The 13,729-nt window shown below is 36.0% G+C and overlaps 1 protein-coding gene across 4 annotated transcripts in view; it reads left to right on the top strand.

Annotated features, from left to right (window-relative positions):
- Ptpmeg2 (Protein tyrosine phosphatase Meg2) overlaps window positions 1–13,729 on the top strand; it is a 326,150-nt gene that overhangs the window by 96,665 nt on the left and 215,756 nt on the right. Inside the window, exon 1 of one of the 4 annotated variants that reach the window (XM_073974522.1) lies at window positions 7,175–7,488. The exons of 2 other annotated variants lie outside the window; for them this stretch is intronic. In XM_073974522.1, coding sequence (XP_073830623.1) covers window positions 7,453–7,488 — 36 coding nt within the window. In that variant the 5' untranslated portion in view covers window positions 7,175–7,452. Of the gene's footprint in view, window positions 1–7,174; window positions 7,510–13,729 lie in introns of those variants that run through there. One more of the 4 variants, XM_073974519.1, reaches the window with a different exon arrangement.

Below are 13,729 nucleotides of genomic sequence, written 5' to 3'. Positions count from 1 at the left end.
TACGATCGCGGTGCTTCAAACGACATTTATAAAATCGCCACAGAAAAGAACACAGAAATCGACTGTTTTGGGTCTTCGAAAGCGAGCCAAATCCAACGAAAGTTGTTCAATAAAAAGACCTTTAAAACAAATGGTCGCCTGCTTCTTCGGCAAAACTGACCGTGTGACGACTATACGGCCTGAGAAATGTGGGACGGTTAATTCTTAGTGGTACACTACCATTTTTTTTTTGCTTGACGTCTCCTGAGAAATTCGAAAAATGAACACGAGAAGACGAATCGTCTGCATCATGACAATACGAGCTCTCACACATCGATTTAAAACCAACGCCTGTTTGACCGGAAGAAGAGTGGAATTGATGGGTCATGCGCCGTACAGCCCTGACTGGGGATCCAATGACTTCAATTGATTCCAGCACATCAAGAAAAGAGTCGTGGTCAACGATTTTCGTCGGCAGAAAATTCTGTAAAAGCGTTCAATACCCATGTTTTGGAGGTGTCTCAATCAAGCAACTGTAAACAATCCAACACATGGTTGTATGTCAAACTGTCCTGAGTACGCTTAGGCTAAAAACTCTCAAACTTTCAAAAATAAAAAAAAGTCAAATGACGCTTGGCGACACTGCGTGTTGACTAGGCCAGAAAGTGTTCTACCATTAGAAGACACTTTATGAGATCTGCTATCTTTAAGAAGTCTTCTATCTATAAAATGCCCATTGGAGAAGTCTTCTATATATAGAAGACGATTTTAGGAGGTCTTCAATTTATATAAAACTATTTTAGGGTCTTCTATAACATTTTAAGAGGTCATGTATCTCTAGAAGACCCTTGTAAGAAGTCTTCTCTAGAAGACCCTTATAGGAGGTCTTTTATCTATTGAAGACCCTTTTAGGAGATCTTCTTTCTATAGAAGAGCCTCGTAGGAAGTCTTCTATCTTTAGAAAATCCTTATAGGAAGTCTTCTCTCCACATAAGACCCTCTTAGTAGGCATTCTATCTATAGATGACCCCTGTAGGAGGACTCCTATAGATGTTCTATCTATAGAAAACGTCTATCCGTAGAATACCCTTTTAGGAAGTTTTATTTCTATAGAAAGCCCTTTTAAAAGGTTATCTTTCTAGAGAAGACCCTTATAGGAGGTCTTCTGTCTATAAAAGACCCTTTTAGGAGGTCTTCTATCTTTAGAAAACGCTTGTATGAGGTCGTTACATTCCCACCTGTTACTCTCACAGTGATAATGACAGCCGTCTCAAAATTCGAGGACTCAAAGGCACCTGGATTAGACAGCATTTCTAATGCTGTTGCTAAAGAAGTTGTTGGATGCTGCGCCGATCAACTGCTACAGTTGTTCAATTCCTGTTTGCAATGTGGATCTTTCCCATCAATATGGAAAAGACAAAGGTTGGTACTATTACGAAACACTTGACACCATCGTCATATTGGCCCCTATGTATGATCGATACATTTGGGAAGCTATTAAAGAGTGTTCTACGAAATAGACTGCAAGAACATGTCGAAGCTACAGAGGGCTTATCAGAAATGCAATTCGGCTTCAGGAAGAATAGATCAACGGTGGAGGCTATAAAAACGGTCGTTGACATTGCAAGAACCGCAATAGATGGCAGGAGTTGGAAGAAGGGTACAAAAGAATACTGTGTGATCATAACCCTGTATGAAAAAATGTTTTCAGTACAGCAAACTGGGAAAACATCGTGAATACCCTTACTCACCTTAACATCCTACCTAGGGTGTCCAAAACCGAAACCGGTTAACCGGTTAACCGGTTTTGAGTTACAAAACCGAAACCGGTTTTGGCCAAAAACGTCATTTTCGGTTAACCGAAAAAACCGGTTATTTGTGTCGGTTAACCGGTTTTAAAAATGTAGTAATATTTTTAAAATTTCATTACAATTGTATTCATGAAAGTAAACTAAACATAACTAACAAAAGGTACGGCTAAATTATAAATGTCAGATACCTTTAAACTTGAAAATATTTAGTGTAAAATGGCACAATTCCAATATAGTTCAATTGAACGATCTATGAAAAAACTGCGTATACGTAATATCACACGGTTGTTTAAATGACGTTATTCATACATTTTTGAATTATTACAGTAAACTAAGAACTAGTCGAATTTAAGGTTGTAAAGGGTAACGATAACAAAGTACATTTTGATTCCGGCACGATAATTTGAGGTTCTCAACGCAAGAATGAGAATACAGACTTAATAAAATGTAAATTTAATTCCTTTGGTACACAATCGGTACACATATAGGGCTTTTACTACTTTTAGAGCACAATTTCTGACATATGTTCGCTGTCTCCACTTTATGATTGAATGTTAAGTAACAAGGATATTATCAGGTAATTATATAATAAAGAATTAGTTATACTTAATTTACCCCTTGCCGGACATTTTTAATCAAATATTTATCATTTATGAGCAATTTTGTACCTATTTTACAAAACCGGTTTAAACCGATTAACCGGTTTTGAAAATTTTTGAAAACCGAAAACCGGTTTTTAAAAATACTGAAAATTTCGGTTAACCGAAAACCGTTTTGTTTGGAAAAACCGGTTTTTTGGACACCCTAATCCTACCTTACCTAGTAGCTATAATTAAAGACTACTTTCGACAAAGAGTCTTAATATATGAATCAGACGAAGGAGTCAAAGAACAAAAAATCACAGGCGGAGTTCCACAGGGGTCTGTCCTGGGACCGCTGCTATGGAACATTATGTATGATGGGGTTCTAAGATTAAAACTAGCAGAAAAATCCAATATAATCGGTTTTGCGGACGATATAGCTTTGGCAATAGTAGCAAAGACTATAGGAGAGGCGAAAATAGTGTCAGAAGCCACCATCCACGTCGTTAAATCTTGGCTTAACTCAAGGGGATTGCAATTAGCAGAACACAAAACGGAAGCCACCCTAATAACAGGCCGCAAAAATGTGGAGTACCTTGAACTCCAAATGGCGACTGTGCGATATGAACTGCAGAAAGTTTAAAATATCTGGGAGTTATGATAGATAACCGTCTATGCTTCAAGCAACATCTCGACTACATAAAGCTGAAGTCGGGTAAAACATGTGCAGCGCTATGTCGAATCATGCCAAATACGAGGGGTCCTAAGTATCTGATCAGAAAGATGTTAGCAGGAGTAATCAAAAATATAATTTTTTATGCAGCACTTATATGTGCAAAATCGTTAAGATTCAAATCGTACTGTGAGAAGATAAATTCTGTGTATAGGGTTGTTGTAACAGACAACACGGCGATTTAAATTTCTAGCTAACCCAATTTTTAAGTGGGCACGGATGTTTCATTTCGTATCTATTCCGCTTTGGACTCGATAACTCGCCCTTCTGTCCGAACTGCGCAGAAGATGTAGATGATCCCAGCCATATCTTATTTGTGTGTCCTAGGTTTAATGAGGAAAGGATGAACTTGGAGTGGCAAATTGGATGTACAATAAGTGTAGAAAACATAATCTAGTTAATGCTGATGTCCCCACAAAACTGGAAATATGTATGTGAATGCATTAAATCCATAATTTTGGAATTGAAGCGTCAAGATGAGATTCGGAGAACGGTGTAAATACTAGCTGGGGTCACTAGTACCATTCCCACCCTACGAAGAAATGCTTCCTTACGCCGGTACCGTAGGGATTGTGGAACAGCGATATGTTAAAGTCTCGCACACCTGGCATGCCGGGTTGCCAAAGTCCTTCGATGATTTTTTCCCCACGAAAAAAAATATGAGGTCGCCTATCTATAGAAGACCCTTATGGGAGGTCTCCGGTCTCTAGAAGACCCTTTTAGGAAATCGACCTTTGTGAGACCTTTATATGAGGTTTTCTGTCTATAGAAGACCCTTTATAAGAGGTCTTCTATCTATAGAAGACACTTTAAGTAGGTTTTCTTTCTATAGAAGACCCTCATAGGAAGTCATCTATATTTAGAATACCCTTATAGGAAGTCTTCTCTCCAAATAAGACCCTCTTAGGAGGCATTCTATCTATAGAAGACCCTTGTAGGAAGACTTTTATCTCTGGAAGATCCCTATAGGAGGTCTTCTATGTATAGAAGGAGGTCTTCTATCTATAGAAGACGCTTATATGAGGTCGTCTATCTATAGAAGACCCTTATAGGAGGTTGTCGGTCCCTAGAAGACCCTTTTAGGAAATCTATCTTTGTGAGACCTCTATATGAGGTTTTCTATCGATAGAAGACCCTTTTTGGAGGTCTTCTATCTATAGAGAGTCTTCAATCCGTAAAAGACCATTTAGGAAGTCTTATATAATATCCTTTTTGGTCTTATGTGTATAGAATACCCTCTTAGGAGGTACTTTATCTATAGAAGGCCCTCTTAGAAGTTTTTTATCTATACCAAGAAAAAATTTGGATCCGTTAGTCATTATTTAACCAATTACCAAGTAATGTATAAAAAATTAACTGCTTATATTACTCATTACTAAGTAATGAGTACGGTGTGTCCGACTACAAATCCGAGGATTGTGTGTTCAACGCTCACAGCCGGCCGTGTGTTTTTTGTAAAAAAAAAAAACAGAAAAAAACACATGTAAACACATGTAAGCCATTAAACAACCCTTAATGTTCGTGTGTGTGGCCGAGTGTGTAGTGTGTTGGGCTACAAAGCAGAAGTTCGTGTGTTCAAATCCTGAAGAGATCGAAGTATTAAAAAGGAAATAAAGTAAAAAATATGAAGTGTGCTGAAATTGAAAAAAATCCACATCAACTGTTCTAAAAATAGAAAATATAATTTTTTTTAACTTATAGGTTATATCAACTTCCAGTGGCCATGAAATAACTAGTTATTCTAGTGGTTATATTGGTCATAGAATAACTAGTTATTCAGCGCGACATGCCCATGTTAAAATAATAGGTTAGTAGGGGGTTTTGTAAGTAGTTACGACTACCAAAAAGTACTATAAAAACCCATTATTTTTGGAGAACTTTTTTGCTGGGTAGAAGATACCTTAGGATGTATTTTATCTGTAGAAAAACATTCTATAAGATTCCCTTTTAAGAAATTTTCTATGTATAGAGGACTCTTTTGGAAGGTATTATATCTATCTATATGTATCTATAAAATACCCTCTTAGAAGGTTTTCTATCTATAGAAGACCCTTTTGGAGATCTCCTATCTATAGAAGACCATTTTAGTGTGTGTTTTAGGAGGTCTTCTATCTACAGAAGATATTTTTAGGGGGTCCTCTATCTTTAGAAGATGTCTTCTATATATACAAGACCTTTCAGGGAGGTCTTCTATCTATTAAAAGACCCTTTTACGGAGACCATATTAATCTATAGAAGATTTTTTAGGGCGTCTTCTATCTATAGAAGACCCCTTAAGTATGACTTCTGATTATAGCCGATTATTTTAGAAGATCTTCTGTCTATTCTTTCCATAGAATCGATCTAAGTAATTTTACATATAAACATCGTAGAAAACCTCTTTTTCATAAAATACTGATTTGGTTGATTTTTTTTTATTTAGCATGGGCTTATCTGTAGAAGATTTAGTTTTATTTTCTATTTCTAGCCACTGTGCATAGCGTGAACCCTTCTTCTTACCATAACTATATACCACCGACCAAACAACACAACAATGTCTACTATGAATGCGTTTTGTGTGTTTTAAGATTTTCATGCTTAAGCTCTACGTTGTTGTTATTATTCCCCAATTCTTTCTTCAACTTTAATTCTTGTTTTTTTTGCGTTTCTTCTTGGGATTTTAATTTCTCCAATGGTGTTTTGTTGATAGTTTGGAATATGAAGAAGAAGTAGAAGGGACAAACGGCAGCAGCACACACAGTGAGTGCGTTTCATGGGTCTATTCCAAACTATAACGTGAGCGCGGATTGGGGGGATCGTCGTATGGAGGTGAATGTGCAAATGTTGTTGGTAGGTTGGTTTACTTAGCTCATGGTTGCTGTTGATGATGGTCGATTTGATTCTTCTACACTTCTTTTTGTCTGCATGGTGTGCTGTTTTTTGGTCGTTTCATTTTTTCTTTCTACTTTGTTTTCAATGGTAGAAGTTCTTGGCGGCGGTGACGAACGACGGCAGCCCGTAAAAAACATCATAAAACGTAAAGTTTCTGGTGTTGATGATGTGCTGTTGTTGTATTTTAAATAGTCATGCTTATGTTGTTGTTGTGGCTCATGTTTACGACTGCCGCACCGGGACGCCATAACGTTTACAGAGTTGCGGAAGCTGCCGTTTGTTTCTGTTTGTGTTGCTGCTGATGACTGATGTTTCTCAATTTCATTTCACTTCATTTCATTATACCAACGTCTGTCGTTCGCATCGCCAACCGCCGTCATCATTGTCGTCATATTTACAATTTTTGTCGTCGTTATTGTTATTTTTTTCGTCTTCAGTTACTGAAATTCATACCTATTCTCGTTGTGTTTTTGTTTACTTACGATTGATTGGTGACCCTTTCTTTACAACAAAACCAAAAGAAAAAATCGCGATCGGAATCAAATCAAATGAAATTGATTAAATCTCCCAGAAAGATGTGCGTGTTATTAGAAAAAATTGTGTTAAGAAAATAAATTTAAAAATAATTCTCAGTTAATAATATTTATTTTTTTGTTAACTGGAGAAATCGTATAATTTTTTCCCTCAACCTTTTTCTTCAACATACACAGTAATCCGTAGCAACAACGGAAAGTAAAGTAATAAAAATGAAAGAACTTTCATTTTTTGTTTAGTGAAAAAAGAAGGAGAAGAGAAAAGAAACAAATTGTGTGTGACCCAGGTTATGATAAAATTAGTGCATACATAAATTTGCATTATGGTGGAAATTTAACAAAAATAAAATAAATAAAAAAATAAAATTAAAATTAAAAAATAAAACTAATTAAAAAATGTTACACAAATCTTAAAAAATATTTGTTATTTTATTTGATTAAAACAATAATTATAGAACATTTACAAATATCAAAAACAAAATATTCAATCTAAACAAAGTACAAAAATAAAATCAGTAAACACAACAGCTTTACAGATTTTATTTTTGTTAGGTTGCAGATTCTTTTTTTTTTTTTTTTTGGTATTTATAAATGTTTAGTTTAAATTAAATGAAATGCGACATGCTTTGCTTTCTTCAATTTTCAACTTCGAAAAAAATCCTTCAGAGAAATAAAATTCCTCAATTTGTTGTTTAAAAAATTGCCGGCAGTGTAATTTCATATTAAAAATCGATTAAATCGATAAACGATAGCGTGTAAATAAATAAAAATTATCAAAACAAAACGTGAAAAAGTATTACAAAATATTTATAAAAAAGGAAGTAGTAGCAGCAGCATCGTTTCAAAACATTGTGCTGCTACATTGATCTCAACCACCTGTTGTAGCTCCTGTCCATCAAAAAACCAACCAACTCAACCTCTATGTTCATCATCCACATTGAAAGATGATTGATGATGCCAAGGATAATTGTCACCGCAAGGTATTTCTTTGCCTTATCAAGGTTAGTTTAAGTTATTGCACCCGAGTTTTTGTTTAGTATTTCTTTTTCTTTTGCTGCAAGCCTACCTTGAACTATAACGTGCCGTAACTTATATTCGCATTTCCTCTTTATATTCTTGGAGGGGAATGCTAAATCGTGATCTTTTCACTGCAATTGCCTTGGTTAAGTTCTTTTTTCTTTCTTTCTTTCTTTATTTGTTTTTTTTTTTTATACCCTCCACCATACTATGGAGGGTATAATTAAATTTGTCATTCCGTTTGTAACACATCGAAATATTCATGGGAGACCCTATAAAATATATATATTCTTGATCAGGGTAAAATTCTAAGTCGATTTGACCATGTCCGTCCGTCTGTTGAAATCAAGATACAGCTCGCAATTTTTAAGATAGAGCTTTGTGATTTGGTATAGAAGTTTCTATTACTCCTAGGATGTTTGGTATTGCAAATGGGCTATATCGGTCCACGTTTTGATATAGCCCCCATAGAACGGTACCTCCCGATTTTCGGTATTTTCAATTATATAGCTTCATTATCCCACCGAAATGGCTGAAATGTGGTATTTAGTCTTCGTTGGGGCTACAAAGCATTCCCCTAGAATTTTGTCTATATAGGTCCACGCCATTGTATAGCCCCCATAGAACGGTACCTCCCGATTTTCGGTATTTTCAAGTTTTTAGCTTCATTATCCCACCGAAATGGCTGAAAATTGGTATTTAGTCTTCGTTGCGGCTACAAAACATTCCCCTAGAATTGTGTCAGTGCCGTGATCGGCACTCGCCAAAAAACGAAGGTTGTGAGGGTCGCCCAAAATCGGTCATTGTGCCAGAAACATATATGCCGTGCATGAACGGATAATACGAGATCGCCATGTTAAATACCCTGAGATAGAGTCATTCTTGGGCATTTCTTCCACCAACTAAGATTTGATATTACATAAACCCCTGGCCGCAAAAATTGATTTTTCTTGTTAGATCCAGCAAAATTGGACAATGGCTCATGTAAAATGTACTTCGAAGAAAAAGGTTGCCAGTTTCTTCAGAAAAACTGACCGTGTGGCGAATATACTGCTTGAGAAATGTGGGACGGTTAATTCTGAGTGGTACACTATGATTTGCTTACCTTAAGTCTCCTGAGAAATTCGAAAAACCAACTAGAGAAGACGAATCGTTGTGCACCATGACAATGTGAGCTCTCACACATCGATTTAAACCAACGTCTGTTTGACCGGAACAAGACTGGAATTGATGGGTCATGCGCCGTACAGCCCGTACATGACTTCATTTGATTCCAGCACATCAAGAAAAAAAGAGTGGTTAACGATTTTCGTCGGCAGAAGATTCTGTAAAAGCGTTCAAAACCCATGATTTGGAAGAGTCTTAATCAAGCCACTGTAAACAATCCAACACATGGTTGTATGTCGAACTGTCCTGAGTACGCATAGGCTAAAAACTGTCAAACTTTCCAAAAAAAGTCAAATGACGCCTGGGGACACTGCGTGTTGCCTAGGCCAGAAAGTATTCTATCTTTAGAAGTCACTTTATGAGATCTGCTGTATTTAAGAGGTCTTCTATCTATAGAATACCCTTTGGAGAAGTCTTTTATATATAGACGACCATTTTCTTCAATTTATATACATAAAACCATTTTAAGATCTTCTGTACCATTATAAGAGTTTATATAGCTCTAGAAGACCCTTTTAGGAGGTCTTCTATCTGTAGAAGACCCTTATAAGAAGTATTCTATCTTTAGAATACCCTTATAGGAAGTCTTCTCTCCTTGTAAGACCCTTTTAGGAGGCCTTCTATCTATAGAAGACCCTAGAAGGAGAACTTTTATCTCTAGAAGACCCTTATAGGAGGTCTTCTATTTATAGATGAACATTATAAGAGGTCTTCTATGTATAGAAGACCCTCTTTTCGGTAATCTTTTATCTATGGGAGACCCATAGATATTCCATGTATAGAAGACACTTTCAGGAGGTCGTCTATCTATAAAGGACCCTTATAGGAAGTCTTCTATCTATAAAATACCATTTTCGAGAATATTTTATCTATGGGAGACCCGTATAAAAGGTCATCTATCTTTAGAAGTCCCTTATAGGAGGTCTTCTATCTAGAGAAAACCCTTTTAGGAAATCTATCGATGGGAGGCCCTATGGAAGACCTGCAATCTATTTATAGAATACCCTTTTAGGAGGTCTTTTTTCCATAGAAGTCCCTCTTAGAAGGTTTTCTATCTATGGAAGACCATTTACACGCAGAGAAGAGATACTGTAGGAGCAATCAATGCTAAAAACAAAATAGCGTATTGTAAAAGTCTAAAAATATGTATTTTTTTCAACCATTTGAAATTTGGCATTTAGTCTTCGTTGGGGGTATAAAATTTTCCATCTGAAATTTTTCGGTGTAGGTCCACGTCTTCATATAGCTCCCATAGAACGGTACCTCCCGATTTTCGGTATTTTGAAGGTTGTGCCTCAATATCCCTCCGAAACGCCTGAAATTTGATATTAAGTCTTCCTTGGGGGTATAAAACTTTCCACTTGAAATTTGTCGGTATAGGTCCACGTCTTCATATAACCCCCATATAACGGTACCTCCCGATTTTCGGTATTTTGAAGGTTGTAGCCTCAATATCCCTCCGAAACGGCGGTATTAAGTCTTCCTGAAGATTTTGGAGAATTGGTCGGTTTTGTCAAATGTTTTGAACTCTCTACCATGTTAGCTCTTCTTGTATGTATTCTGATGCCTGAAACCCGAAGATTTTGGAGAACTAGCGGTCGGTTCTGTCAAATGTTTGAAGACTTACTTAAAAGAAGATGAATCTCCAATCAGCATTGGCGGAAACAACCAGTGCTTTGAGCGTGTAATCGAAGTAACGCAAGGCTTATACAACTTCTGCCGCAATAAAAACATTCTCTCACTGAGATTGTTCTGACCGACAGTCTGTCCGTCTCTTTGTCTCTTTCAAATGGATTAAAAATTAGGTTCGAATATGGATTATATCGATTTACTCCTTCCAACACAAAATTTTAATTATCCCATTTGACCGGAACTTTGAATGTCCTAAAATTACTTCCACACGTACATACATACAGCTGTGTTCAAAATAATAGGAGTGCTTATTCACACCAAGAGAATGGTCGAATATTTTGAATTTATTTAACATTGTGGACATTCCAACAGTTAATTCATCAGCAGAAATGTGGTAATCTGTTTTAAATTAGTTACTGTTTACACCAACATTATAAATCGCCTTCAAATTTGTTGTTCAAAAAAATAGGAGTGCGGAAGAATAAGGACAACAAAAATATTTTTAGTTGAGTTTAAGATCAAACTTGTCTATATTTTAACTGAAAGTAGTGAATCCAATAGATTTTATGAGATTTGATGGCTGCTTGAAAACATAGGTTCTTTTGGAGGTAGCCTAAAAACAGGTGATTGTCCTTGCACCGATTTTTTCCATAAATTAAGCAATTATTGGGTAACTCAACCGATTTTGTAGACAGAACTTTAGTGATTAGAGCTTTTTGATTCTCTGGCTGTTATCTCGAACAATATATAATGATCGGTATCCCGGAAATTCGTATATTTTGATCCTTGAGCCAAGTTAAAGCCGGTTTCCATTAACTCTTTGCGTAAGGATCGGTTAAAAAAGCGTATCTATAAGGCATTAATTTCTGGATCAAGTGATGTTTAGAGGTCTTTAGCATCTTAACTGCACGCAGAATTGATTATATGGTTAATTTTTGAATAATTGGATGATTGACACATATGAGACATTTTTCAAAATGCTTTGTTGAGAAGGAAACTTTAAAGACAAACTTTTGAAGCTGGCCTTAGATTATTTTTATCAGGTTTTGCATCGTATAATAAACAGTTTTCTAATGAAACTAACCAAAATAAAGTATTTTTGAGTGAAAAACGTAGGTTTATATTGAAAAATATATTACGGCGTATACCAACCATAGTGCAATCCCAGCCTGCCTATCACTAAATGGTTCAAAGTACATTTCAACCGTTCACGTTTTAAACATTTTTTGAATAGAAGCGAAATTGATTGCATACACAAGGTTAGCACCCTAAGGACTTCCAAATATTATTTGGTTGGGGAATAAATTCCTTATAGATACGATTTTTTTTGGACGATCCTTACCTTAAGGGCTAAACTGTCTTAAACTTGGATCAAGAATCAAAATACACAACTTTATGGGATACCAATCATTATATATTGTTAGAGATAACATCCATAGCATCAAACACATCTAATCGTTAAAGCTTTTGTCTACAAAATCCATTGAGTTGCCCAATAAGTCCTCAATTTATGGAAAAAATTTCTGCAAGGACAATCGCCTGTTTTTTGGCTACCTCCAAAGGACTTATGTTTTCAAACAACAATCAAATCCCATAAAATCTATTGGATTTACTACTGTTAACTAAAATATTGACAATTTTGATCCTAAACTCAACTAAAACTATTTTTATCTTCCTTTTTCTTCCACACTCCTATTTTTTTGAACAAAAACTTTAAACACGATTTATAATGTTGGTGTAAACAGTAAATAATTTAAAGCAGTTTGTCACATTTCTGCTGATAAATTAACTGTTGGGATGTCAACAATGTTAAACAAATTTAAAATAAACCAAAATGGATAAGTTTAACCATATTTTTTGACATATTTTTTTTTGTATGGACGCTCCTATTATTTTGAACGCAACTGTATATCAAGTACCAAGAGGGAGGGCCTATTTGGGACAATATCTTCGGATACATCCCTCACAAAAGTCCAACATTAGTATAGTTTAAGGGCTGTTCGAGGAGCCATTGCCCATTTTGACCAATGGTACTTCTTGCGGTCTTGTTTACAGCGATATTCTATTTTTCGTGGATAGGTCCATTTTTATGTCAGGAATGGTCCAAAATATCTGAATTTTACTGTAACCAACTAAAAAGAACTAGTCTTAAGTCCAACCAAGACAACACCATTAACGTGGTATGCTGGTTCGTCCGTCCCTCTCACATGACATTCGTTGTTGTTTGAGTCGTTTTGAATTTCTTCGAAGCTCTTCGTCCATTTTTAATGTCAATATAGTGTTTAAATAAAAGAAATCATAACAATTGCCATGTCAGCAATATTCTGACGGCTTGACATCATAACTATTAAAAGGAATGACTTCCAAAATTAGGTTCACTTCCAAAATGGACTATATCGGTCGCTTCTTTCCGGTATCTTCTGTACAAAAGTGCAAAACTTTTGCGCTTTTATGGAAGTCAAATTTATGAGCACAACATACGCATTTATTAGCAACGACCACAATCGTGAAGTTGTATACCCTAACTGTTTCGATATTTTGGTCGGAAAGTATATATGCCCAAAAAGGACCACGAAATTTCGAAACTCCCTGAGTACACAATTTTAAGGAAGATAAGTAAAAAAGTATCAGTTAGCTTTGCCGACAGAGATATTCCCTCAGCCTAGGAGGATTGAAACTTTCATCTGTGGACATATAGAAAGTATTTAGGGTTATAATTTTGAGGCCCTTTTTATACCCTACACCACACTGTGGTAAGGGTATTATGTGTTAGTGAATTTGTATGTAACATGCCTAAGGAAAAGAGATAGACCCATAGTTCCTTCTAGGGATATGCATAGAATCACTTTCTGAGTCGATTTATGTCCGTCCGTCTGTTTGTCCGTTCGCAGAGTACAGGTCGCATTTATTGTTCGATTTGGCTGAAAATTGGGGAAAATCATTTTTTTAGCCTAGTGAAGAACGCTATTGCTTTTGGTGAAAATCGGTTCAGATTTGGATATAGCTCCCATATATATTTTCGGCCGATTTGAAGTATTCGATGCACCAAACACGCTGTATCTGTCCAATTTTGATGAAATTTGGAATGTGTGATGGAATTAGGTCTATAGATAAATGTGCCAAATTATATCGAAATCGCTTCAGACTTCGATATAGCTCCCAAATTTTATCGAAATCGGTTCGGATTTGGATATAGCTCCCATATATATTTTCGCCCGATTTAAGGTATTTGATGCACCAAAGACGCTATGTATGTCTAATTTTGATGAAATTTGGAATGTGTGACGGTGTTTGGTCTAGAAATATATGTGCCAAATTATATCGTAATCTGTTCACATTTGGATTTAGCTCCCATATATATTTTACCTACTCACAGTGGTGTAGGGTATCATATAGTCGGCCCCG

The sequence above is a fragment of the Musca autumnalis genome, unplaced genomic scaffold, assembly GCF_047663935.1.
Source record: "Musca autumnalis isolate F117 unplaced genomic scaffold, ASM4766393v1 scaffold_3, whole genome shotgun sequence".
NCBI lineage: Eukaryota > Metazoa > Arthropoda > Insecta > Diptera > Muscidae > Musca > Musca autumnalis.
This window is presented reverse-complemented; position numbering and strand designations above follow the sequence as displayed.